Source organism: Manduca sexta, chromosome 13 (assembly GCF_014839805.1).
Source record: "Manduca sexta isolate Smith_Timp_Sample1 chromosome 13, JHU_Msex_v1.0, whole genome shotgun sequence".
Lineage (NCBI taxonomy): Eukaryota > Metazoa > Arthropoda > Insecta > Lepidoptera > Sphingidae > Manduca > Manduca sexta.
This window is the reverse complement of record NC_051127.1, coordinates 10144042-10171712: the sequence shown is the minus strand read 5'-3', so window position 1 is coordinate 10171712 and position 27671 is coordinate 10144042. Positions and strand designations below refer to the sequence as shown.

General features: G+C 35.4%; 4 protein-coding genes across 4 annotated transcripts; 2 read left to right on the top strand and 2 right to left on the bottom strand.

Moving 5' to 3' along the window:
* Positions 1-218: 218 nt before the first annotated feature.
* Positions 219-2301, top strand: LOC115446929 (RRP15-like protein). The gene is made up of 4 exons (XM_030173776.2): positions 219-482; positions 551-903; positions 1684-2000; positions 2204-2301. The coding sequence occupies exons 1-4, from the start codon at positions 440-442 to the stop codon at positions 2262-2264; spliced, it is 774 nt and encodes a 257-aa protein (XP_030029636.1). The 5' UTR covers positions 219-439; the 3' UTR covers positions 2265-2301.
* On the bottom strand, positions 2271-11709 carry LOC115446928 (RAB6A-GEF complex partner protein 2). Its single transcript, XM_030173774.2, has 7 exons — positions 11566-11709; positions 4733-4905; positions 4417-4622; positions 3963-4243; positions 3356-3508; positions 2873-3059; positions 2271-2573 (listed from the first exon to the last, which is right to left on the bottom strand). The coding sequence occupies exons 2-7, from the start codon at positions 4852-4854 to the stop codon at positions 2368-2370; spliced, it is 1155 nt and encodes a 384-aa protein (XP_030029634.1). The 5' UTR covers positions 4855-4905; positions 11566-11709; the 3' UTR covers positions 2271-2367.
* Positions 5556-10428, top strand: LOC115446927. Its single transcript, XM_030173772.2, has 8 exons — positions 5556-5777; positions 5851-6033; positions 6876-7106; positions 7444-7584; positions 7750-7870; positions 8132-8276; positions 8385-8441; positions 8692-10428. Exons 1-8 carry the CDS (start codon positions 5664-5666, stop codon positions 10259-10261), a joined length of 2562 nt encoding a protein of 853 aa, XP_030029632.2. The 5' UTR covers positions 5556-5663; the 3' UTR covers positions 10262-10428.
* Positions 11259-27184, bottom strand: LOC115446924 (F-box only protein 11). Its single transcript, XM_030173770.2, has 14 exons — positions 26783-27184; positions 23303-23549; positions 22520-22687; positions 20449-20653; positions 17442-17724; positions 16981-17205; positions 16511-16755; positions 15963-16289; positions 15611-15805; positions 14977-15282; positions 14588-14768; positions 14329-14476; positions 13260-13358; positions 11259-13172 (listed from the first exon to the last, which is right to left on the bottom strand). Exons 1-14 carry the CDS (start codon positions 26877-26879, stop codon positions 13043-13045), a joined length of 2856 nt encoding a protein of 951 aa, XP_030029630.1. The 5' UTR covers positions 26880-27184; the 3' UTR covers positions 11259-13042.
* Between the last annotated feature and the right edge of the window lie 487 nt (positions 27185-27671).

The window sequence follows — 27671 nt, the reverse complement described above, 5'->3', positions numbered from 1 at the left end:
TTCAGTTTATTTAGACAATAATTATCGAGACGAAGGAAAGCTAAGAAATAAGAATTCTTCGTAAAGAGGAATAAATGTCATATTATTTTTTTCACTATGGCAATTGAAGTCTTCTTTATTTCTGTGGCTGATGTATAATGAACCTTCTAAAGTCGCAATAAAGATTAGACTTCTCTGCTCTTTTACTTTCGAGCACATGACTGTGGCATGTAATGTCAATGTCAAATTACGTTTCACACGCCGTGAACTAATGTTGGTATCTTTATCATGTTTTATTTTCTATCCTTATCATTCTTATACTTATTTGTATCCGTAATTACTATCTTCCAAGTTTTATGTTTAAAATACCGGCAGTAATAATAGCTTGCGTCTTGTTTGGTAAATTGTATTCTTTGTAACACGTGAAAATTAATTAAACCTAAAAAAGTTAATAATTATAATGGTTGTGGCTGAAGAAATGAAGCCAAGTTTAAAAGTATCAGGTAAAACGTTGAATCAACTAATAAAATTTATTTTCTTTTGCAATAGTTAAAAACTTCGTTGATTTCAGTATCGGACAACGAATCTTCAAGTGCCGAAGAATCTGAAGAGTCCGATCATGAAATGGCTATTGAAGAGGCTGACGATGCCGCGGAAGCAGATGCTGAAAGCGTAGCTAGCGATGATGAGAAATCAGAAGTACTTGTGACCAATGAAGGATGGGCAGATTCAGTAGCAAAAATCTTGGGGTCAAACAAACCAAAAAACAAAAAAACCTTAGTTTTATCAAGGGCAAAGAAACATTCAGAAGTTATAAAAAAAGTTAAAGAAGAAAAACCATCCTTCGAAATCATAGGGGAAGTAAAAACTGAAACCACGGAAACAAAAGAAGAAGATTCAACAGAACCTCCTGCAAAAAAAGTTGTAAGTAATAGACAAGTTATTCCTTTATTCCTGTAGTTATCCATTAAATGCTTGTGATTATCAATTTAAGATATGATCAGCATTAAATTATATTTTTGAAAAATGAATATTTTCTAGACTTGCAACAAATATTTGGTCTTTTTGGCAAATTTTATCTTATTCAAACAAATACTCAATATCTAGATAATATCCAGCTTAGTACTCAATATTTATTGTAGGCAATTAAATTAAAAAAAAAACTTATAATGGTTTTTTCTTTTAATCATCAAAGTTGTAGAACATTATAATCACTTTCCTTATTATAAGAATATAAAAAAGTATCAAATAAATTTTTGTGCATCAGAATTGTTGTCAGAAAATTTAGGAACAATGATGCAGAAAGGCTTTTTTCCTGCATTTTAAACAAGCAAGTATATAATACAGGGCTGATATTATTATTTATTATTGTAAACAAGCAAGCAATGTTGTATGTTATAGCAAGAAACAAACTCATCGATATAAGTTACACTACATGCTAGCTCAATATTTGGTTATTTACCCAAGGAACCCAGTGAAATATTAGGTATTCAGTGTATGAACTATGGCCAAATATGCTTTTTGTTGCAAGTCCAATATTTTTTAAAGAATAATCTGATAAACAAGAGTCTTATAGTATGATTTCCACTATCTTTAAAAACCAGAAAAATCATGCCACTATCTTAAATAAAAATTTAAGCAATTAGGGTAGAGAGGGGTGTATGGACCTATTTCAAATTTAATAGTAATATTTAAAATTCACAGAAACATGAAAAACCATCAATAAGGATGAAACCCAATATATTAGAGAAAGACAGAGAAAGGTTACTATCAAAAATAGCAACTAAAGGTGTAGTTCAGTTATTCAATGCTGTAAGAAATCAACAGAGAACATTTGAGAATGAAGTGGGAAGGAAAGATTTGTCTGAAGGGAAAAAGGAGAAATTGTTAAAGAAATTTGACAAAAGGGCATTCTTGGACACACTGATGGGACAGAGTAAATCAGTAGTTGTTGACCAACAAATAAAATCAACTAAGGAAGAGGTCAAAGATGAAGATAAGCCTAGATGGAGTGCATTAAGGTATCTATTGTTTTAATATAGCATATTGGTACATATAATGCAGGTAAACAATAAGCTAATATAAGATTATTGTTTTAAGTTATTTATTTATGTACCTATTGTGTATAAGTCATAAATGAGTATAAAAACAAGTCTTTTTTGCTTCAACACAGAAAATGTGCTTAAGTATTTGGAATTCTAAATGTCAAATATTATTTTTGCAGAGATGATTTCATGACTGGAGCCAAAATGAAGGATTGGGATAAAGAATCTGTGGATGAATAGAACAAGTGTATTAATAAATAATTTTATTGCATTATTATTAGTATAATATTCATTGTCCTTAATACATAATTTTCCTTATATACAGATACAAATTTGTCTATGCTTATTTTATAAACATTGTGTAAGCATCATTGCCCGCATGCTGAGTTATTTGTTTAGGTAAAGTTGAATATATTTTCACAGGTAAATTCCAAACCATGGTTTCAATGGACACATTTAATGGTGCATTCCAATCTTTTTCCTCATGATTGGGTAGTAATTTCTCATTTGTTGTCACAAATTCGAAATGTAGACGCCATTGTAGTGACACTGAAAACAAAATGGTTCACTTTATTTAATTTAAAAATATATATATAATTATTACTGACTCAGTAATTACTAATTAGATAGCACAATAAATCACGAAAGCAATTAAAATATTCTATATGATTAATAAATCTATAGATCTATAGATTTAATCTATAGATCTTTAGATTATAATCTATAGATTTATTAATCATATTGTGTAAAAATCAGTTAAAATTAATAACACTGCTTTATAAACATTATTCTTAACAATCACAATTAACACTAAGTAGTTTAAATATAAAGATATAAATAAGAATTACCATCATCAACCTCAAATGCAGGAGTAATATGTAATGGTATGGGCAGTATTAATTGTGAGTGAGAGAGTCCTAATGTAACTTCGTGAAAACGCGCCACTGTCATTGATCTGCTGCTCACTTCTTTATTAGCATTCTTTGAAGGTGATTTTGATTTTACCAATTCCTCTGGCTGGAGTGAAACCGACACCTGAAAATATAAATAATTTGTAATATTAGATTATTGCTTACTTTAATATATAAGGAAAACATCATGAGGTGTCCTGCCTACTTTAGAGGTATTTTTGAGGGTATATGAAGTCAGCCAATCTGTGCTAAGTCAGTGTGATGGACTGAAGCCTAATCCTTCTTAGTAATAGAGGAGGGTCGTCTGGCTGGCCGCCGGCCTGCCAAACAGTTGGATAGTATTTTTTCACTTTAACATGCACGCACAATAAACAAGTAATAATTTTGTTTATTTGTTTAATATAATGTAATAGAGCTTACCTGCATACATGTAACAGTTCCAACAGAGAAATCAAATGTACCAACAATATCTTCCCCCAACTTATATGCAGATTTAAACAAACAAAATCTACCCACTTTCCCTCTAGTGTTTGTTATCATGTAGGAATTTGGACTTCTTCTGGCTGTAAGGTTCTGAAAGCAATCTTTACTGTTACAGATATGTTAATTATAAATGCCAAAGTTTATGAAAAGGTTTTAATGTTTCTTTGATGAACTAAAAACACTGAACAGATGAAATTTGGCACATGGATAGGCCATGAATTAACATTTAGGCTATATTCTATATGGGTAGTTTGCACCAATGCCAAATAATGTATTTATTAATAATAATTCAATAAATAGATGGCACTCATGTCATACAGTGTTTTAGGGAATGTTCTAAGTGGGAAGTAATAAAATACAGCAAGTAATGACACAGGAATCTAGCCTGGTGGAGTTATATAAGTCACCAAACACTGATGCAATAGGCATAATAAAATAAAGCTATGTCCAGCTGTCTCCTTCTCCCCAATGAATTTTCATTTTAACCAAATGGTAATGTGCTACTTTTGCATAAAAAAATATTTTCTTAAACTAACAAACATACTTGTAAAACTTGTAAAGCCATTGTCAAAGGTGTTTCAACTTTCCTTTCTTCAGAAAATGGATTTGTTGGTTGCAGTTCTTCTGTTGTCTCATTGCCACACAGTGCTGCCAAGTCCTGCATGTTTATAATTGTACTAATGGGCAACACTCTGAACGGAATCCTGACCATTTTGATGTGTGAATTAACTTTTTGTGTTGCTATTGTGATTTTGTATGAGTATTTTACTGATGTGCCTCTATATGATGGTGGAGCTTCTATCGGCAGGGATTCTCTGTACCAAACTAAAAAAAATACTCAATCTAGAAATACATAGTTACATAAAAAAAGAACATTATTATAATAACCATTGCATAAAAATAAAACTCAAAACTACATGATGTGATTTTTAAAAGAATAATTTTACATATTAATTTGTAGCTTTTATTTTCAGGTCACAGTATTTTATCATACTTACATGTTTTTGTCTCTCCTAATGGTATTGTAAGATCACAAAACAGAATCTTAGGTTTAGTATGGAACACAACAGCACCAATATCAGATGCAGTGACTTCCAATGATGTAGTTTTACCCACTGTCGGTGTTTTGTCACCAGCATTTCCTGATGTTGAATAGAAGCAGTGTATTTGTGCTGAAGCCCATGCTAAATTCTCCAAAGTATCGCTAAAATAATTGGACAGTGATTTAATTCCTTTGCCAGCCCACATGAAGAATTTACTTTTTACATGGTTTTTCCTAACTAATTGTGATATGGCAATAAATTAACGTTTTACCTGTGGCTTTGGGAGTTTCTGTGTTCAGGTTGGGCAGTGTAACAAAATGATATACAGCATTCTAAGGCTTCTCCTGCCAAATAAACTGTTCCGGTGGTTAATTTCGCTGCGAGCTCGATCATGTTTTCTTTTTACAACTAGTCTATCAAGAATTTGGTTATTCTGATCCTTTTCTGGAATTTAATTAACTTTTCATATAAAATTTGATTACAAACACAATGTTTAGAAAAGGATGTCTTATTTTCATAAACGTCAATAAAATGTCATAAAAATAAAACGTCAACAATTTAGAGACGCGGCCAAATTTTAGCAATAATATCGATAAATTGAAAACATACTTGTGGGAACATCAATTCTAAATTATTTGAATTCCATATATTGCTACTGAGTAGCGAATTTTCGTATCTCTGTTTTTATATGACGTAAAGTTCTTGATGTATTATAGTGCAAAATATCAACTAAAAGTAATTTATGAACAAAACTTATGAATTCCATTGTCATGTCACAAATGTTAAAATAGGCAACCATATTTTATATGTTATATTATAATTTTATAATGTCTTTGACTTTATCTGACGACAGTCATAAGACTGAAACATTCACCACTTACCACTTACGCATTTATAATAATCTATCGATATTCATACCTTAAAACCCTATTTTTTAGATGTTTTCATTATGAAATTATGTTTATGCAGAAAATCAAACATACTTGCCGTCGAGATAATAAAAAAAAATATATAATTCTCTCTAAAAAAGATATTGTGGAGGTAAAGGGTATATTTAATTTGAAAAATATATTTTTTACAAAATTACCTCACTGTAACATTGTGACTATCACATAGGGTGAAACGGAACGTGGTTTTTAACGAATTTATGAATGGTAGATTTCAAATAATTCGCGAATTCCTTGAATGAGGAAACAAACAAAATGCTGATATCAGATGGAATCAATCATGGCAAATTGCAATCAATAATTGTGGGCGAATTGAAAAAGGCAGGTCTCAAGCATCGTTTAAAGAAATATATTCTGAAAAATGTTAAAGTAAGTGGTGCTTTGCTTTCTGACTACAAATTATCAATTTCGTCCTCTTTTTAAGTTATTTTAATGCTTATAGGATAACAAGACAGTGTTTGGATCGCCGTTGGTTAAAGTTCCTTCATGTAGCGTTATTTGTTGCGGAAGTACCTTGAGTGTACCAGTTATAGTAACTGAAATGTCATCAGTACTCAGAACAAATGCTCACATAGAGGGTTTGTTCCGGAAGGCGGGGTCACAAGCGCGCCAAAAAGATATAAAGGTGAGTCACTTTCTGTACCTATTTATTACATATCTAAAAGCCTAAAACAAAGCATCATAATATAAAGTTAGGTTCTTGTATATTTATTGTTTTGCACTAGTATAGGATGGAATTCTTAGAACAAGTGATTCCAACCAATATTCACATTTTTATTGGACAAATTTGATCTAATATAATTTATTATATTTGTTTCCCTGTCTATTTTTGGTGGATGACTAGTGAACCTTATGTGATTAACATAATTACAAATAAAAATAGATATGAGTAAATAAAAAAAGGAATAGATCACAGAAAGCAATTGAGTATATACATTATACTGAATGTATTTTTAGTAGTGAACCTATTTAAAAACACAATTTCTTGCTTGAATGTAAGTTATAAAAATATTAGCAGCAAAAATATTAAATGAGATAGTAAACTTAAATTTTTCTATAACTTGTTTGATCTATCTTCTTACTCATCATATATAAAGATGACCTTAAATATGGTCCATTTTCTCTTCATACTGAAAATGTGGCTCAGGAAGGCAAATATACCTAGGTGCTAAAATTCCTGTACTAAATAAGCTCATATATTTTATAGATATTTGAGATGAGAATCGAACACACTTCTTAAACAGGTCCCTACTTACAAACTGTATACAGATAAGGAAAAAACTAAATGTAAATAAACATAACAAAAATCTGTTGTTTGTGTTAATATAAAGATAAAATATGTTTATATTGAATTTTTTCCTCTTCTGGATATGTAGTATGTATTTATTATTGTATATTAATAATAAATACATACTACACTTTATCCATCAACAGATATATTTATGTTTTTTAAACATTCATTTCCAGCGATTGCTTGATGCCGGTGGCTGTGTCTCTGAAGGTCATCATCCAATAGATGTTGCAAGTGTACTAAAGCTCTACTTGAGGTGCTTGCCAGAGCCGCTGATCAGTGCCGAGGTGCAGGACCTATTATTACGATGTAGACTGACTGCAGGAGATGATGCACTGAAACCTATCCTACACACATTACTACTATTGCCAGTATTACACATTCATCTTTTACATTATGTTATGGAGGTAACAGTTTTTTTTTTATTTGTTTTGCTATAATTTCAGCTCTCTGGCTTAAGGCAACATGTTCCTATAAAAAATATTGTTTTAATTAATAATAAAAAATCATTGAAGTGTTTTGTGGAATATTTTCATGTTGCACTAATATTTATATTCATTTCCACTGTGTGTTGTATGCATTTGTCATATTTCTTATATTTATGGTGTACAATAAAGTTTTAAATAAATTATATTTTCTATTTCCTTATGTGAATTTGTATCATACTAATCCTCAATGAGTCCACACCACCAGTTGTAGATTATTTATATCTTATTTCTACAAATATTTTTTTTATCATTGCAGTTGCTAAGCTACATCGCATCGAAACACAAAGACAATTTGATGGACTCATCCAACCTGGCCATTGTGATGACGCCGAGCATCATGCCCCTACCCGCAGCGGCTTCAGCACAAAGACTGGAACACCATGTAGCACTAGTCAAGGTATATTATTTTAACTTTGAAATTATAGTTTTAGTGGTACCTAAGTCAAAATGAAATAAATATTTCTTCAATATTCGTAATGTCGAAAATATTATTTTCATAATGAAAATATATCTCGATATATCATCAGCAGTAATTAATTTGTTTTTGTTAATACGATTACAGATGTTCATCGAAAATGCGAAACATATAGGATTACTGACTGAAGACCTCATGATGCAGTTGGATGATGACCCCGATGCCTATACAGCAAGACGAAAGAAAAGACGTAGCGGATCACTTAATAGTAAGCATATTTTAAAGAGTACTATTTAATTATATTAATTACTTTACTTAAATATAAAAAATAATAATAATAAAAATAAATTACGCAACCATTACGTTTAGGCCGCGATTAAAGTGAAGTTGGAAGAGGGTGTGCATTCCTTTTAACTTTTGAGCATCGTAGACGTTGCGCATACTTCCATCTTCGCTGGTCAGTCTTTCAGGGAGCACGCACCTGACAAACTGTACTCTGATTCCAGCCTTATAATTCATTTACTTTTAGGAATGCTAAGCGGTTTACGAAAAATGGTATCGGGAAATGTCAATACACCTGCAACAGTGCGAGAAAATGGGAAAACTCCAATTTTAAGCAAATCTGCATCGAAACGCAAATACGAATCCTATGAGGGACTTTCTGCTAAAGTTAGGTATGGAGATTTTTTTTTGTAATACTTTTTATAAATATGTGATTAAATGTCAATATTGCTCTTCTTTTGAATGGTTTATAATGTTAACTCGTTTATATATTTTAACAGGAAAGAAATTACCAAAGGACTTCCACAGAAAGAGTTATCTTTCACTCCTATGAAGATGTGAGTGTCTTTATTCTGAATTGATTATTTTGATTCTAACCGAGAAATCTGGTTTATTTAGACACTATATTATAATAGTATTTAGTGGCAACTATTTCACCTACCTCGTGGAAATCTATCTATGTATTTCAGGCTATATTGAATTGTTATAATGATAATTAATATATGGCTTAATAGTAAATATATATATTCGTCAAATGTAAAAATATCTTAATTTCACTATAAAATAATTGCATCACTTAAATCGTAGGGGCCTGGAGAGAAAAAGACTGCGACTCAGCTTAATGGATGCCAGAAGCACGCCAATCATCAACGCCGACTTCAGTTCACACAAAAATTCCGAAACTAGTATCAGCAGTGAAGACTTGCTCACTTCCTCTGAACATTTGTTCAGCGCTCATGATACAATAGACTTGTCTCCTGATATGAAACAACAAAACAAAGATTACGTAAGGATCTCTAAACAAGAATATGAGGAAATAAAAAGCAGAGTGTCTGCCATCGAAAACAGATTGTCGAGAGAGTTCACGGATGTCATACCAAGAGTACAACCCTTACAGCAAGTCCAGAATGTATACGAACAAACACTAGAGGAAGTGGCAATGTTGAACTGTGGGAATTCCGATCATTTAGCCCGACGGCTTAGTAAAGAATTGAAAATAAGACCCACGGAAGAAGCTAAAATTATTCGATCTCCTAGTGCCAGGAAAATTGGTTCAATTCGACGTCGCTCCAGGGAGAATCTCACGAAAATAGTCAGACACAAGTCGTGGAACGTGTCGTCTCATTCACAGGCTAGTCACATCGCGGATAGATTCTATCCGTACGTAGGTTTAAATCGTCAAAGGACGAATACAGCGAAGCCAGATTTAGCAGCACCAAAGGTCACTGTCTGTGAATGGGACGGTTCCGCGTCAGAAAACTCTATGAACAATGTATCCGACAGTAGTCAGAAGTACCGACAAAGGAAGCGAACCAGCTTAGCTTTGGATTACGGACACCAAAAACCAGTTAGCAGAATCCCTGCACGAAGATCTTTAGGCGTGATAAATCATAGTTTCGATAACACCACTTCAGATACTTCAATGAGCAACACGTTAAATTCCAGTGAAAAGTCTACCAATTCTGATCAAAAACAACACTATCAAAACCTGGTAAATAAAAACCTGAATAAATACGGTAAACAAAGTACAACAAATCAAAAATGGCGTAGCGCTGCAGCTTTCTTTATGGACAAGACTGGTGAAGTGGAGAATATGGGTCCCACAGGAAGACCGTCAGTGAATAAATTACGGAAGCAAAATGCGGGGGCAGTCATGGCCAAAGCGAAGCTTTTTGAATCCAGTTCTGATAAATCCTCTGAGAGAAACGACAAAAATACACATAATGGGTTCGCGAGACGGCCAAGAGTAAGTGGTCAGCAACCAAACAGAGCACAAAAACTGGTAGGCCTTGTCAAACCTAAGGTACAGAATGAAAACATGCACGGTATTCCAGTCAGACATCCGAGAAATGTCGCAGAAGTAACTCCAATATCAAAAACATCGTACAATAACGACATTGATTGGCGGAGTAACAGAAAGACTACACCGCCCATAAAGAGAGTTGTTTCTCCTCAATCCAACACAAACGTAACACCAACAAGAACTCCACAAATTCCGACCCTGAAGAAATCTTTAATCGCACCCAAGACTGCTCGTATTTTGGCGCCAAATAACGACTTTAAGAAAGCTCACACACCACTGAAAGCAATTCATGTGTCACCGAGAAGGCGGTCGCCGCGACAAAAACTACAGCGCGCCAGTATTCAAGGGAATTAGTATTATCAAGTATTATATTACTATTTTAGCAATGACCAACGTAAGATAATATATTTAACTGATTAGTAAGTAAATCAATATCGAGTATAATGTACACAATTAATGGCCATATTATGTAAATATAACTAAAATTCAACCTGTTTTTTTAGTAAAATCTTTTATATCAATTGACGTTTTTTTTACCTTAAGTTATTTTTTATTGACTTAAATTGGTAGCTTATATTATTTTTCGACACACTTTAGATAAACGTTACTTGATATATAGGCTGTAACACGAGTGTCCAACTGAAGCAGGCCTATTTTCTACCTACCCCACTTGACCATGGCACGTTTTTAAATAATAAAACGCAAATTTACTATAAAATTACTGTATAAGAAAAATTAACCGAGAATAATATTGCTATTAATTAGATGAAGTGTTACCTGTTTAATTCATAGATTCCAATTAGTATTTGTTGGTAAAATAATGTCAACATTCGTGTTTTTTTTCAACCCTTCTTTCGGTACACACTATTACGTAGATATAAGAATGAAACTGCAAAACAGAGTTATATCTAACTACATAGGAACTCCATGATAACGATATCGCGCTGTAGCGGAAAGTTGGTTTTCATATTTTGACTATTAGCTAGTAATTTTTCATTTCACTGTATTATCTGAGGTAGTTTACATAGCTCTTTTCAGTTTTGCGCTCATTTACAGCTGACGTAGTCTGGAGGCATGTCACTCCTCCCGCATTTCACGTCTACAATCATGCGAGCATTCAATTCAGACCTAGGACACGTTACGAAAACAATAAGTGTGAGGTTGCCCGTCTACATGTACAATCACTATCAAAAACAGTTTACCTTGCATTCAATCTTTCATAAAGTTACCATTCAAACCAATTCTAACCGTGTAAGGACAGGTTGTGCCACAAGTATTTGGGCAGTTTTAAATGATTAAAATGTTTAAACCCAAACATAGTTTATTTCGAAGTGGTGAAAGCAGAACATTATGGGGTTAAATGAAATGCTAATGTATAATATTGTATGATGTATATCACGGCTTTTACAGTGGTATTTTCATGTATAAACAAAATATCCAGTTTTGAATTCAATAAATTAAAAACATACTGACAATTTAATAAATAACAATTTTCACATTCAATTATATAAAACATCGGCGCCACAATAATTTGGATGATTCCTATGTATAATGTCATAATAATTCTGTTATGTGGGGTTCAACTAAATTATGTTCACTTACACGTTTATTGATGATCACAGATTTGAGAATTATAAAAAAGCAGATTCAGAACATACCGTGCTATGGAGAGACGATTTAACAATTCGAAACTTGCAATAGTGATTACTGAGTAATTTAGGTTTCATTATAGCTTATCGGCTAACTTATCACTATCAGCATTCTGGCCGCTCACGCACGGCTCATCCCAGTTCCAAACATTGCTTCTCGATCGATATCAATACCAAATTTAAATTAACAATATAATAAAATATCAATTGTACCTAAGATCTTTTCCAATTAAACACGCACATTCGTTCTTAATTTGCATCTTAATATACACTAACTGACCGCGCTGGCGGCGACTGATATCTCCGGACTATCTACTGGCTCAAGGGCAAAGGTGCTCTTTAATTACAACTTACAAGCGAGGCCGACGCGCGGCTGTTTCCTTCCGAGCGAACGTACATAACTTCATAATTAACCATACATATTGTGATCAATAATAAAAATATAATGATACAAATACATTAATTACTACATTTCGATTATTGTGTGACATAAATATTTACAAAGCGCATTAGGAGGGCCGAAATAGTTAGGCGAGGCGGACTCCTAAACGAGAGATTAATAACTGCGCCCGACTCCCGGGCCCCGGCACTGCCACTGCCCGCTCCGACCGTCCACTGATCACTGCACTGCTCCACAAACCAACACAAAACTCGTACAAGTATCTTTATTAACTAAAACATCTCCACAAGTCAAACAAATTGTCATCACAAGAGCTAAACGATAAATGCCCCGAAATCATTGAAATCATGTCAATAGTTAAAACTCCTACAATAATTCATAATTATTATATTACAATATCCTGACTGTCACAGTCGCCGGATTTGACAACTAAACAACTAAAATAGATTTTTTTTTTTGAAGAAACAAATTATATATTCTTCCCCATGATTATGGAACTAGTAGATATTATAATACACAGACTACTACCAGTACATCTTATAAAATGAATAACATTATTCTAAATATGAATGTTATCTCTCAATATAAACGGTACGATTACAATTTGGGAATGCATGATACTACTTCGACGAAATACAATATTATTAAGTACCGATGATTATAAAAAAATTCCCTACATATACAGACAGAGCGATAACATCCGAAATATGATTCCTTTCGTCAAATGTAAAGCACGAAGATGGAATACATAATAAATGTCGACGCACGATCGACTTAACAAACGGCTGGACAGAAAGGCGTATTGCACGCCTGCGAAGTTTTAGGTAATAAAAATAATTGAACTAGGGACACGACGAGCGCCACGACCGAGTCACAAATACAAAACGTGACAAGTACCGCAAGACGGGCGGCCCGCGGATGAGAAACGGCCCTAGAACACTCGTGTCGCGGCGAACTAGAACTAAAATAAATAATAATGTTTTTTTCCGATGAATACTGGTATCGGACGCGTGGCGTGGTGGCGGCGGGCGTGGTGCGGGGCGGCGGCTGGGTTGGCGACGGTGGCGGGGGCGGGGGCGCGACCGCTCAGTTCACCATCAGCGTGTGCGACTCCATAGGTGCCGCCGAGTCGTACAACGTGTCCGTGTCTTGGGTGGGCTCGCCCTGCAACTGGCACTGGTTCGACAGCGTCCCCGCGCCGCAGTCGCAGAAGAATCTTAAACAAAACATCACAATTATACATCTCCAGATTAAATAAAATCCAGCATATCCATACACACACAGGATGTTTCACGATGCTTACCTGTCATGGCGAATGAATTCAACGTCATGGCCGGAATGGCACGTTTTGATGCAATTTACGCATATGGCATTGCGGTCTGTCGTGTTGCAAGTCTGGCACCTATAAAAAGAATAGTTTTTAGATTATGTCACTTCAAGGTTATTTTCACCATATGAATATCAATTTACTAGCTTTTGCTCGCGGCTCCGCCCGCATTATAAAGTTTTTCAGGCTAAAGTTTTCCATTATAAAAGTAGTAGTTTCCCGGGAGCCTATGTTCTTCCCAGGGTTTCAAACTGTCTCCATACCAAATTTCATCTTAATACGTTGGGTAGTTTTTGAGTTTAAGACGTTTAGGCAGACCGATGCCGCGGGGGACTTTGTTTTATAATATATTTTTTTAGAACTTTTTAAGAGGAACAATCCCGTCATACATCATTGTTGCATAACTTTAACCGTTTACGCAGTGCACGCAACGGAAGCTCTCAAAACTAATAAATTGCCCCCGTATTTGCAACATGTTTCATTACTGCTCCGCTCCTATTGGTCATAGCGTAATGATATACAGCCTATAGCACCCCACAAATAAAGGGCTATCCAACACAAAACGAATTTTTCAGTTCGAATCGGTAGTTCCTGAGATTAGCTATTACTGCTCCGCTCCTATTGGGTATAGCGTGATGATATATAGCCTATAGCAATCCACGAACAAAGGGCTATCCAACGCAAAAAGAATTTTTCAGTTTGGACCGGTAGTTCCTGAGATTAGCCATTACTGCTCCGCTCCTATTGGGTATAGCGTGATGATATATAGCCTATAGCAATCCACGAACAAAGGGCTATCCAACGCAAAAAGAATTTTTCAGTTTGGACCGGTAGTTCCTGAGATTAGCCATTACTGCTCCGCTCCTATTGGGTATAGCGTGATAATATATAGCCTATAGCACTCCGCGAACAAAGGGCTATCCAACGCAAAAAGAATTTTTCAGTTTGGACTGGTAGTTCCTGAGATTAGCGCGTTCAAACAAACAAACAAACAAACAAACTCTTCAGCTTTATATAATAGTATAGATTATGGACAGAAAGTTACCTATAAAAATCATGCATCGGAAACGACGTATAAGATGAGATTTTGTACAGGCACTGGCCGCCTCCCACCGCTTTTTCCACCGCGTCTTGATTGCTGAAGATCTTGTTGCCGCGCACCAGCGGAGAAACACCGGATGCGAGACACAAACCTACACATAAACAAACAATAATTATTAGTTTATAGAAATTTCGCCAAATTTTTGTAACAATTGAATTACAAATAACATAAACCAAAATTAGCATAACAAACGAAAACTCACCTCCAAATCTATTGTTAAAAATTTGATTGTGTTCTAAAGTGGCAGTCGCGTTGTTGGTGATTTCGACGCCGGCCGCGAGACCGTCGAAGATGCGATTGCGACGCAATACTGGATGGCTTTGAGTTGAGATCAACACGCCCGCTTGTGCGTTCCGAAATATATCATTCTCCTCCAACACTCCCTAAAACAAACGATATACCACATGTATTTTAAGATTATTGAGACACATAGACAAAATAATCACTTATTGGATTTCAATTGATGTCAGTCAAAAAGAAAATACTGTTTTTCAAATAACAATAGAATTGCGTAACCTTTTGCTTTAGTAAAGTTCTTATCTTTTATAAATAGACCTGTCATTATAAAATGAATACTGTGACTAAACTCACCTTCCCTCCATTAAAAATACAAATACCCCCATCGCGCCCGTCGAAGATCTTGTTCCTCTTGAGCGTCGGGTTGGAGTCAGTCTTAATCCACACACCGGCCATGGCGTTATCAAATATCTCGTTCTGCTCCAGTAACCCAAGGCCCCCGTTGTAAACGAGCACGCCACCGTTTTGGCCGCCCCAGATCTTGTTTCCCCGTATAACCGGGTTGCTTCCCGTCCTGATTTGCACGCCTGAGTATAGGTGGTTGAATATGTCGTTATCCTCTAACTTTCCGTGACCGTTGTCATAAAAATATACGCCGACCTGGGAAAAACAGTTCATACATCACTACTACTACATTACTTAGCCAGTCCATATTGACATGCTTGACAATGATACAATATAGCCCTCCCTGGTATGAGCTCAGAAACATGTTAGTGCGTGCTGAATGTAACAAAGCCGTTGAGAATAATGTCTGTATCGTACCGATCATAGGATTCGGACTATTAGGACTAATAGTATTATTTGTGAGTACAGGTTTAATACCATTGGTTGCTACGTAGTTTCTACTTTAGAACACTGGTTTGGTTGTAAATATAATTCAAAACCCTCTCAAGAGCTGTGAGCCGAATCAGCAGTAAATTTTACAAACCTGTTTTCCAGAATGTATGCGGTTCCGTCGCAGCACCGGCGTGGAGCCGGTCGTGATCCAGACGCCGGCTAGCGTGTTCGCGTACACCTCGTTCTCCTCTATGAGCCCCTGGCCCTTCTCATGTACGTAGATGCCTCCATGCTGCCCGTGATGTATCTTATTGTGCCTCACTATTGGATCGCTGTTTGTGCGAATCTATAAAAGAATTATAATTCAGTATTTGATATAAATAGTAGATCAACACCACAAACATGGTTAATGGTTTTTCGTGTTAAGTAATTAAAATATAAACTCATATAAATTACGTGATATAAATATGTTTGCAGGGTTCCAAAAGTAAATAATTTCTTACCTGAATACCAGCTAAAGCATTGCCATAAATGTTATTGTGTTCGATGAGCCCGCGCCCCTCTCCGAATATGTACACGCCGCCCTGATGCCCGTTGTATATCTCGTTACGTCGAATGGTGGGATTGCTGTTGGACGTGATCCACACGCCGGCAAAGTTGTTCGAGTGTATCTTGTTATCAATAAACTGGCCTAGACCAGACTCGTGCACGTAGATGCCTCCGGTCTGGCCGTGGTGTATTTCACAGTGTACTACGGTGGGATTCGCGCCGGCTTTCACTTCGAAACCGGCGATTCTGTTGTTGTGTATGTCATTTGCCTCGAAATAGCCCTGTTGGATGAATTTTGTGATTAGTTTTGACCATGAATGAACTGGTTGCTACTGTTATCAAAGAAAATTAAATGTTAATATTAATTGACATCATAAGCAATTGTGAGACATATTAATTTTAAAAATATTGATGATAAATAATCTGATGTGATTATTCTTTTCCACATCATGTTTGTTATCTGAATACAGTGCAGCTACTAAATAGAAAACTTGAAACTCACTAATCCATTCTCAAAGGTAAATATGCCGACGTCGCGGCCGTGGTGTATGTGATTGCGGCGCATGATCGGGTTGGCGAAGTTCTTCACCCAGATGCCGGCGAGTGCGTTACGCGAGATCTCGTTGTCCTGGTAGGCGCCCTGCGCGTAGTCCGTCACGTATAGACCCACGTTTTCGCAGTCACTGATGTCACAGTGCTTAATCACCGGGTTGGCGCCGGCGCCACTCACACATACAGCTGCCCCCACTGTAACAACAAACGAATTATCAAGATAGATTTAATACAAAGCTACGTAATCTATATAAAGAGAGAATTAAACTACTTACTGCTACACAAATACATTAAGTTGCACTTTAATAAAAGGGAAAGATTATAATGCAATATGATGTTACATACATTTAGTTTTAACACGAATTACCATGACACAACTGTTCATAAAACAACTAGTTGACATAACTATGTACAACTCACCGACACTAGCACTCCTAATGATGCAGTGGTCGATAGTGGGCGAGCAGTTGTCAGACACCTCGAGGCAGTAGTGCTTGTGGTGCTGCATGGTGCTGGTGGCGTCCGGCGAGAACTTGAGCGTCATGTGTCCCGCGTACGCGCGCCCGGCGCCCTCCGCGAACGTCAGCGTCGACTCCGCCTCGCGCTCCAACACCACCGACTCGGCCACGTTGCCGGGGGCACAACCTGAATGGAGAATATCTTTTGAATCAAGGCTACATAGTTCATAGTTAATGATAACGCAACAAAAGATATAGCCGCTAAGCAAGCACCTACTGGGTTGTGGACTATGTTGGCTTGTCATGGGACATGTCTAAAAATATTCAACAGTTTACTTTGCTACTCATAAATAACTGAAGAAAAAGTAATTTATAAATGCACATTTGCAATATACACACATTCAGCACATAATTAACACTCACCAATGAGTTGGACGTCAGTGTCGATGGCGAGACATTCCTCCTGGTAAAGTCCGGCGTGTACGAATATGAGCGCGGGCTGGTGCGCGGGCGCGGTGCGGCGGCACGTGCAGGCGCCGGGGGGACAGGCGCACGCCGCCAGGGCGCCGGCCGCCGCGCCCGCCGTTGCGGCCGAGCTGCCTGCCGCGCTGCTGGGCGTGCTGGCGGCCGCCGTGCTCGCGGCGCCGACGCCGCCCACTCCGCCCACACCTCCGCCGCCGCGCTCCTCCACGTATTCGAGAGCCGCCTACATCATACGCCACAATTATTTTTGCTGATGTACTTTTACCCCCCAAATAAACGTATTAAAATTAAACATGAGTCATAATAATAACTATTTCATCTTGATATTTACATATCCAGTGCAAGAACTACTATAATTAACAGTATCAAAATTATATTCGTTATTGTCTTAAATGGTAATACAAAAAAATACCCATTAGTCATTTTGTTATGTGATTACTGATATTTTTAATGATTAATGTTTTTCTATGACACAAAGGTTTAAAATATGTACTTAGGCACATAGTCATCTTGTATGACCCTTCATGTACAATTTTACATACTTCTCGTAACTAATACAGTATATATTTTTAATAAATCATACATAATGTACAAATACAGACTGCCTGTTGCCATTGACAACAGAACATATTTGATGCTATAATATATGAATATGGAAAGAACAATTAATTCACTCAAAGTACTTTATTACATATTTCTTGTTGTTATGTTATAGAAAGACTGGTTTTTAATAAAACAAGTTCATTTGTATAAAACAGCCAGGACATAATGAAGGGCAAATAAAAAACATGAATGTTTTACCAGTTGTACATAATTGGTTTTATGTAAATATGTAATTAATAATTTATGGTGCTGGTGTAAATAGAAACAAACAATTTTAATGGACTGTGATTACTTAAATATAACATTATGAAATAGAAAAAATATTCCTAACATAAATAGGGTGTTGACTGAAGTCTTCTCTATTTTATTTCATTTTCATTTAAAAATATAGTTTCTTTAAAAGTTAATTCCTCACTACAGGGAAGATGCAATATTTTTATTTAATCTCCTATTTACATTAAATTAATGTTAAACAAAAACATTCATGTTGTTATTATCTATTGTAAAATGGACCATCCATCAACATCAGTAAGTCATAACAATGCCACAAATGTTTCAAGAAAAAACATTACAACTATTTCAACACTATCTATCAGTCAATGTCTCGAATCTGCTGTTTTGAATCCAACTTTTATTTTGATTTAATAAATGCAATTAAAAGAATGTTTATCTTTACAATTATAAACTTAAACAAATTGTCATAACATATATGTTGTCATAAGACACTAATGAATTAAAACACATTCTGTTTCGATATATCGAAACTGCTGCCTCTCGCCTTGGTTTTATGAAGTATGTATTCAGTCTCCATATGCTATATACAAGGTCATTTTGACATCGTGTTACTAAATAAAACCACATACTTATCTACTTGGACATAACACTTTACAATAAGTTACTTCAGCCGTAGATATAAAACATAGATTTCGAACAAAATAAATATTAATAAAAAGTAATTTAAATTTTACGCGCCCTATAGCCACTACTACTCCTCTAAGAGAATTCGTGGCAGCGGCAACATCACACATACTTCACATGGGGACAAATGACCGGGATAAAAAGTCTATGTCTTAACCAAGGATAAGGTCTATTCATGTGCCAAATTTCATCCCAAACCATTTAGCTATTTAAGCTTCTTTTAACAAACATCGAATCATTTTCACTTTCACATTTATAATATTAGTTAGATTATATTAGGTAATCATTTCCCGCTGTTCCTAAGGACTGTGCAGTAGGTCATGTTTGCCAAACATTTATGAGGTGACGGAATATCCCTATCCTTATATTGGGGACAAGAACACCCCCCTCTACTTACCACCAGGTGCAAAGGGGTCACATTGCTGTGCCAATGCCAAAAAAGAATAGATAATTTCTATACCTGAAACAGGAGGCATGCCTATCCTGGGATATCATAATGTTAATAACTCTAATAAACGGGTTGTCAAAATTCCATTCCATTGTTTTGTCTACACCGAAAAAACAACGCTCGGAACATTGTCTAACATTATCACAACAAATAAGTTTTATGATAACACTTATCAATGTTTAATAATAAACATGGCTCTGATGATATTTAAATACATCAGAAAGCCTACTGTTTGATACCCTAGACAGGGATTATTTTTCCTCATAGTGATGTAATTTATGTACTTTCTATCTAAAACAAAATATGGCCTCTTTTTAAGAATTTTTATTTATGTACTATGACTTTGTTAATTATCTTCGTTTTAACGATAAGTGATACGGAAAACATCGTGAGGTAACCAACTGCCCCGAATTTATGAAAACTTCAAATGGAAGGAAACTATTAAACAGTATAGTTGACGAAATGCTGTTTGGTAGAAAAGGTCACGTTCAGCAGTAATGCATATAAAGTATCGTATATTATTGTTGATATGTTCAGAGCAAACATTGTACAGTGTTGTTCTACTATAGTAGAATATGTATAATCGTCTCTACAAATACTTTATGGCTAACAAGATCTCGTAGCACAATACTGGGCCCTTATTCTGTATGATAGTGCAAACGCGTAACGCGGCTGTGTCATGTTATCTTCGAGAAATGTGCGTGGAATGGTATTCTGTAAGCCAAATTTCTATAGTCCTAAACATGATGCGTTGTGTTACGTGCTTGTTACGCACTGTCAAAATAACGTGCGGGATAGAGAATAAGGCCCCAGAGCAAAAACTCCCAGATGCATCTAAATTGGCAGCAATAAATGTATACACATACAACTCCCTGAAAGTCATGGGAGCTTCATAAGTCAGCACATCATAAATATCGCTAGCGGAAGTCAACATCTGAGAGTTATTACTAATCTGAATCTCCTTTATGTAAAACTCACCCTTATGGTGTTGAAGTGCTTGATGCGCGAGTCCTTTTTGGGGCGGTAGTTGGGGCGCACGTGTATGCCGTAGTACAGGTGCCTGAAACTCTCCTTCCAAGGGTTGTCCGCGTCATACTCGTCCGGCGCGACGAACTCGAACTGGCACGGCGCGGTGTGCATCAGCGGCGTGTCGTACTCGAACACCGACTGGTATAGGCTTTTCCTGTTTGGAAATGTTTGAGGATTGGTTGAGATGTGTTAATGAAAGAGAAACGGACTGAACCACTTTGCAAACAATACTATATAGTATTGAGTACACACCATCCATCGTGTTGACAAATTGTTATACCACCACACCGAAGTTCGTAGACACACGCGGACAGAAGAAAGCAGGGAACGACTATAGACCGTAAATGATTCCTATAGTCACGCAAAACCTCATCACTTTCTTCTTTTGTTTTGCACTGTTTAACATGCTTATCAGTTCTAACAAAATTGCTAAAGCGTAGATGTGCCTAAATTCGCCAATTGTGTTACTAGTCATTAGTACAAGTACGGTTATGATTATTTGGGCGTTTCTCGGGATATCAGAAAGTCAGAATATTACAATTTGTGTTCTGTTTCGCTAAGCTAGTGGAAGAGTAATCGCTCTCAGCCATACACGCGGTGAAACCCCTGTGACAGTGATCCAGGAAGTAACCAATGAATATCCAATTACTATGTAGACAAGTGTGGTGATTACGTCTCAGTAATCATTTTATTGATTGTCGTCAGTTGTTAACTGTATTAAATGTAACAGAAGGTTTGAATTAAATGCTTTTATAAATAGAATATTCTAGGATGTTTCATTTTATACGTGCCCCCAGATCATACACGCACTAGGAACATGCCGCTAACACCCTCGTATGTCAGCATTTCATCATAATGGAAGTTATCAAAATGCCGTTTAAGCATCCTTTATGCAGTGGCTGTATTATAGAGTGGTAAATGTGGCAACCGCTCAGAGCCTTACAATTGCATGGGCCGCACAGAAAAAAAAACGTTACCCTCCAATGCAATCGGGTAAAAAAAGACTCGCAAAGATTTGCTGTAAGAGCCTCGAATTAGTTGAGGCTGCTACTGCCTTCATCTTTTAGTTGATCCTTCCATTAGGTTTCAATCGTCAGTCACAAATGCCAACTCTTGAATAAAGCCTTTCCTAAAAGAGACATCGTCTTGTTGGAAGGAAGCTGCATCCTACAACTTTCTCTGATCTTCATGAGAAATTGTCCGCATTAGAGGTGGATTGCTGCCTCTGCATTTGCGAGTATGTATCTTACTTCCAGGTCTTATAATTGTTTTGTTTCTATTGAGACTTTTATAATTTTCAAGATATTAATTGAGGTAACATTACGAAAACGCATAGGCAACTCGTGTTCATAGTGCTGCGATTTTCAAGATGGCCATGGATACCATAAGAATATAATTGATGCCTGTAAGTTAAAGTCTCTTTACAGCTGGAGTGACTGGAGAATAAATACGTAAAATATTATCATGAAAGGTAGATGGAGCGACCAGAATGTCGAGGAAGGTAATTCGGCAGAACTTTTTTACTACTTGCATTAAGAAAGAAGATTGTATCAAGAAAATCGCGATCACATTCCATTGTACAAGACATCATACATGGCTTCTGTACGAATGTACTTTGATTTATTGTGCAAACAATACAGAACTCGAAGTTAGGTAAAAACTACTTGCTTATTTACCTTTAGTTACTGTTTATAATCTGCTTGCAGATATAACTGCACCTTATTTTCTGTATTAATATGTTATAAAACAGTAATAGATTTTAGTGGATGCGAAGATGTTGAAACTACACAGTTTGTAACAATCTTCGCAACCAATACAATAATAATGGCTACATGTTCCTGCTAAATCATACATCAGTGTTTGTCGTTTTTCCAGTACAAATAACATTTAAAAGCAGTTTGTAAAAGTGACATTAAACATACTACAATAACTACATCTACAGAACAGACCATGTACAGAGTACATACACATTCTCCTCCTTATTGTGCGACTAGAATATAAACATATAAGATAATCTCACCATAACTCGGTGTCATTGGCAATAGTGTTGAACCGTTTGCAGACCTGCGCGACGCGGCACAGATCGCGCTCGGTCAAGTGCGAGAGTATACACAGGAGCACCTCGTCGGGCAGCTCGTACTGCAAGTACTGCGACACGTTGCACACGTCCACGCCCTGCGACAGCGATCTACAACACAATCACTCATTGTTACCTTTTGTATGCGCGGTTATGAGTTGTTATTGCTATTATGTGTTTATACAACCGTGTGTGACGTTCTGAGGTTTTTAGTGTTACGTATTGTGTAGCTTATTTGCATATGATCTGAAAGTTGCGTTAGTTATGTCGCACGTTACATTTTACCATCTTAATGCGTGGACTATAAAATGTATAACATTTTTAATTTGTAATGACGTATTATAAAATCAGCATAATAATATTGTTTACAAAATATTCTTCAGATATCTCCAAAAAATTTGAATTATCACATTTAGTTACTTGTAAAATGTGAATTTGCGACTTCCGAGCGAGTTGCGTAATAATTCATGTGTCCACGGCTATACCCTAAAAGATTAAATGCTAGCGACAAACACAATATTTTTCGCCTAATCGGTCAATTCACCAAAGCAATAACCTTGAGAGAAATAAAAACACGATTGAACTGAACGTGCATTGTGTGTACAATCAATACCTTTATGTTTTGTGCATGAAATGGTGTCATATGTTGTTGATTCCAAATTTTGGAATAAGTGATTAGAATCAAGCTGATCGTGCAAACGTAGATGGTTTTATTTGGTAACTTACGTCCTGGGCCTTTTCCTGGCTGGCAGCGAGCACGCGCCGGATGGTCCCGGCTCGTGGTAGGCGGGCGGCGACTTGCGGCGCAGGTCGTATGGGCTGTGGTGGCCGGCGGTGGTGGCGGGCGCGGCGGCGGGCACGGGGGGCGACCCGCCACCGCCGCTGCTGCCACTGGGACCCGCGCACGCCGCCGTCGCCGCCATCGCGCTGCCTGTCACGTTATTCGGGCACGGGACTGACTCACATGGCTCAGCTGGAATTATATTATTCATCGTTTCAACTGACGCCATTTTTCTCAACATTCATAACAGATGTAGTATAGACGACCTCATTTCAGTATTGAGTTATAATTTATGAAATAAAAGCCGCGGAGTAATAGTTCTGTGATATAATTTGCAAACATAAGCATGGCGGGCGGGATTTATCCACCCTCATGTGACACAAAGAACATGATGAAATAATCAAACATTCGCATACACATTACACAAGCAAAGAAAAACATTTATTGGTTCAAATCATATTACAAGGCTAAGGCAGTTGACGAGTCAGAGACAACTGGAATTCGTACGGACGGAAGTACAATCACGATGTTAGGAAATATTTTTATAGCACTATCTTTTAGGACCAAGTTATTTACGCATGTTACACAATGGATTTTCGCTTAGTTTTTAATATAGTCAGCTTGCCCAATGCTTATTATTGGTCTGATCTTGGGCAATGCGCGTTTGTACAACCTGTATGTTTTATCGACCGGGGAAACGAATCCAGATTCTTCCAAACTTTAACATATTACGCTGCGACTAGACATGACTTGCAATGTCGTCGAAATAAAGCGGTATCAAAAATGTTTTTTTTTTTAATAACCTACCATTTTTGGAGAAATAATATTCCAGAATATAAAAGTCGCCATTAAAGACCATGTTTAAGCATGGTGATCATTATTGCAAGCAGATGAACAATGATTATTAAAGCCTGTTGCAAACCAGACGCCAAACTAACTTAGCTTACTTTTTGGTCTGCAATCCACTTAAATCACTTATTGGTTTACAATATAAACATTAATACATGATGTACTCTGTATTGAGTACTAAGTAAGTGTTGGAATGAGTAATGTAGCTTTTACATGTATTATGTGTGCACAAAGAGACCCAAGGGTGTATTTACATTATCAATTAACTTTTATAGGTGCATGGAAAGGCAAATGTATGATTTCACCTCGGAACATTTCATTCATAGATTGGTTGTCATATTTAATAAGTATTAACACTCATTCATGCCATTTAGGTGACTCATATTAATGTCAATAACCTAAATGGTGTTAAATAAAAACAAATGTGTCAACAAGCCTGTTTTTAAAGATTTTTGAAACAATTTTTCCAGGTAGCATAACAAATTTTATAATTAAGAATTTTGCATAGTTCATGTTTCATTAAAAATTCAAAAGAAGTTAGCGTTTAAGACCTTCTCAATATTGTTCTTTTCTATACAAATTATGTGATTGTAAATGATCAAAGTTAAAGTTCAAGTTCAAAGCAATTACTAGTATTATGGGGACTGTTCTTCACCATTACATTACTACCGTAAGAAATAATATCTATAAATTAATTTGTGCTTTTATGATTTAACATTTAAATTGGGTTTATAACGAGATTGAACACAATGATTTCTAAAAAACACTGTTTTATCTAAATTTAAGACAGTATTTATTATGAATTTATTAATAATTTATAGAATATTATGTTTCACCTTTTCTTATTCAAATATAGAAAAGAATTATAACTACATTTTTATACTACACTGTTGCAAATTGAAGTACTATATTAGAAAGTGTAGAACATTGATTTGTTGCCAATGTTATGACCTGTTTTTATAATTAGTATGTATGTAATGTAAACGTTTAATTTGTGAATCTACAATAATTAATTATGGATTAATTATATTTTTGTTATCAATACCACATTAAGTTTGGTATTGTGTAGTGAAGTATTCAGTATTGTGAAATATGTTTTGTAAATTGATAACTTTTTCTATAGATTTTTTCTAGACCATATAATTTACCTCATAAAACGTGAGGATAAATTGAAAAAAGGAAGTTTAGAAGGGGAAAAGTTGTAGTTCATTTTTATAGAATTTGAATTCATGTAATTATTATGACTATATAATTAAGACTATATATTAACCAAATCAATATGTTAATAATTGTTCTAATCAATATTAACATTAGAAGCTTACATTGTAACATCATCTATTTTTTCATTAGATTACTGATTAAAAACAATGCAATAAATCAAAGATTTTTTTACAAATGTTATGGTAACAATTAATGATTTATTAGTTTTGTTCATTTTAACACTTTTGGCATAATGACAAGTTTTTCAAGTAAACATATAATTTTCTGTTGTTGATAAATCAAAAATTGATGGTTAACCATAAACAACAAACCTTGTTCTAGCAGGTCAAGCAAAATAATAATATGAATAGGTGTTCTCTGGTGATCACCATGCTTGAATGATTAATATGATATGATGTACTACATTAGATCATATCATATTAATCATTAGGCACAATTCCAAAAATTAATATAAAAAATATGCATAAAAATAAAGGAGTGTCAGTCTATTTAATTAACTAGATGGTTGTAGAAAACTAGTTTTGATTGAAATCAAATAAACAAATAATATAAATTAGGTTAAGTTAATGCAAAACAACTTTATGATTACATTATAGCAGCATGTCAAAAGTATGTTACATTTTATTAAAAACCTGTACAAAGTTATATTATAGTAAGGAAACAGTGGAGGCATTAATTAGTACAAATAAAACACATGTATATATTTGTTGTATGTAAAGATACTTGCAAGGTGTCAGTTACATGACATGGTAATAGAAATAAAAATGTCACATACATACATTTAATCTTTAGTTTATGTTCTCATTTCTAATTTTACATTTTTTAATGAATAATATTTTTTTATATTCACCATGAATTTATATTACATTTGCAAATTTATTATGTAAACATCTTTTTTTTTTATTTCTACTGCTTGTATATCCGAAACGGTATATAGATAAATATCTGTACACAAACACATATAGAAATCTTGAGCGTAATCAAACAGCTGTTCATCATTCAATATAAAATAAGTTTTCATCTTGCAAATCAATACTCATATTGCGCAAAATGTCACTGAAATGCGCTATCCGATACCATCGTGAAACGTGGAATGTATGAAAACAAGAATTGGCATGTCAATCATCGTACGGAGAACAATGATCAAACGAATCAAAATTTCTTTTCCAAGATCAAAATTTCTTGTGAAACAAACCCGTCCAATTGTGCCTTACCCACACCAATTACCCGACATTGAAAAGAAAAAATATTATAAAAGGCATTTTTTGAAAGCCCAGTTGTCTCATAGAACAGAAACGTCGATAACGAAGCTTTTGTAAAGATCGAGGCGCCTTTGGTCGACCCGGATTACTTACTCGATTGTGTCCTAGAAGGTAGTGGTATTCGATGTCCGCCTTTTCTTCGCGATCTACGGACGTAAGAACGCGAAGAGGAAAACGAGGCACTAGGCATTATTTCTTTTAACACTTATTTTCACTAGAATTCAGCCCTAAACAAAGGAGACACCCGCACCAACACCGTCGGCCATTTTCTGTTTAGATTAGATTGAGAAGACAAAACGGGAAACAGATATTGTGCAGCATAAGATGTATTTAATTGAGCTTTTTAATGAATTCTTAACACAACACTAATCACTTACACAGAATTTATAATAAATAACTGCTAAAATCATTATATGAATAAGTTATTACGAAAATTCACACCACCCTCAAGCGACGGGCCGACTCTCAGCAAATATGGCGGATTTCAGATAAATATGGCGGCGCGACAACAGCGCCACCTACAAAACTACTTTTATTTTTTATTTTTTCAGCTTCTTCAAATTTTAACGATTATTTTTTAAACAAAGGAAAAACCTCAGAGGAGGACCCTCAGGAGAAACCAACTTAACTTTGACAGAAAGTACTTATCTTCTAGAATTTGAATAATATCTTCGAGAATTAATCCAATGGAGTGATCATCATCATTCAATGATGAGCCATGGACTTACTATCGATACATTATTATTTAATTTCATGTGATGAGCTTAACAATACTGTAATTTTTATTCAGATTATTATCATTATTTTTGGATACACTTGTATTTATTTTACTATCTAATTAAAAAATACAATTCAGTGTTTGCCTCGAAGAATTCATTGCAGCTTTTTTTATATGTACTTGATACTGTACGTATAAAGTTTTCAATATCTATCGAGTGGGTTCTTCTGGCAAAGTAATATTCCCAAAACTTGTCTCTACTAT

Excerpts from the sequence above, each read along its gene's own strand:
- LOC115446929 (XM_030173776.2), top strand. The coding sequence starts at position 440 with ATGGTTGTGGCTGAAGAAATGAAGCCAAGTTTAAAAGTATCAG. Across the intron at positions 483-550 it reads GCCAAGTTTAAAAGTATCAG|TATCGGACAACGAATCTTCA; the intron begins GTAAAACGTTGA and ends CGTTGATTTCAG. Across the intron at positions 904-1,683 it reads AACCTCCTGCAAAAAAAGTT|AAACATGAAAAACCATCAAT; the intron begins GTAAGTAATAGA and ends TAAAATTCACAG.
- LOC115446928 (XM_030173774.2), bottom strand. The coding sequence starts at position 4,854 with ATGATCGAGCTCGCAGCGAAATTAACCACCGGAACAGTTTATTTGGCA. Across the intron at positions 4,623-4,732 it reads AGAAACTCCCAAAGCCACAG|CGATACTTTGGAGAATTTAG; the intron begins GTAAAACGTTAA and ends CAATTATTTTAG. Across the intron at positions 2,574-2,872 it reads TGCATTTGAGGTTGATGATG|TGTCACTACAATGGCGTCTA; the intron begins GTAATTCTTATT and ends TTTTGTTTTCAG.
- LOC115446927 (XM_030173772.2), top strand. The coding sequence starts at position 5,664 with ATGCTGATATCAGATGGAATCAATCATGGCAAATTGCAATCAATAATT. Across the intron at positions 7,107-7,443 it reads TTTTACATTATGTTATGGAG|TTGCTAAGCTACATCGCATC; the intron begins GTAACAGTTTTT and ends TTATCATTGCAG. Across the intron at positions 7,871-8,131 it reads ACGTAGCGGATCACTTAATA|GAATGCTAAGCGGTTTACGA; the intron begins GTAAGCATATTT and ends ATTTACTTTTAG.
- LOC115446924 (XM_030173770.2), bottom strand. The coding sequence starts at position 26,879 with ATGCCTAGTGCCTCGTTTTCCTCTTCGCGTTCTTACGTCCGTAGATCG. Across the intron at positions 16,756-16,980 it reads CATTAGGAGTGCTAGTGTCG|TGGGGGCAGCTGTATGTGTG; the intron begins GTGAGTTGTACA and ends TTGTTGTTACAG. Across the intron at positions 16,290-16,510 it reads TTACCTTTGAGAATGGATTA|GGCTATTTCGAGGCAAATGA; the intron begins GTGAGTTTCAAG and ends TTCATCCAACAG.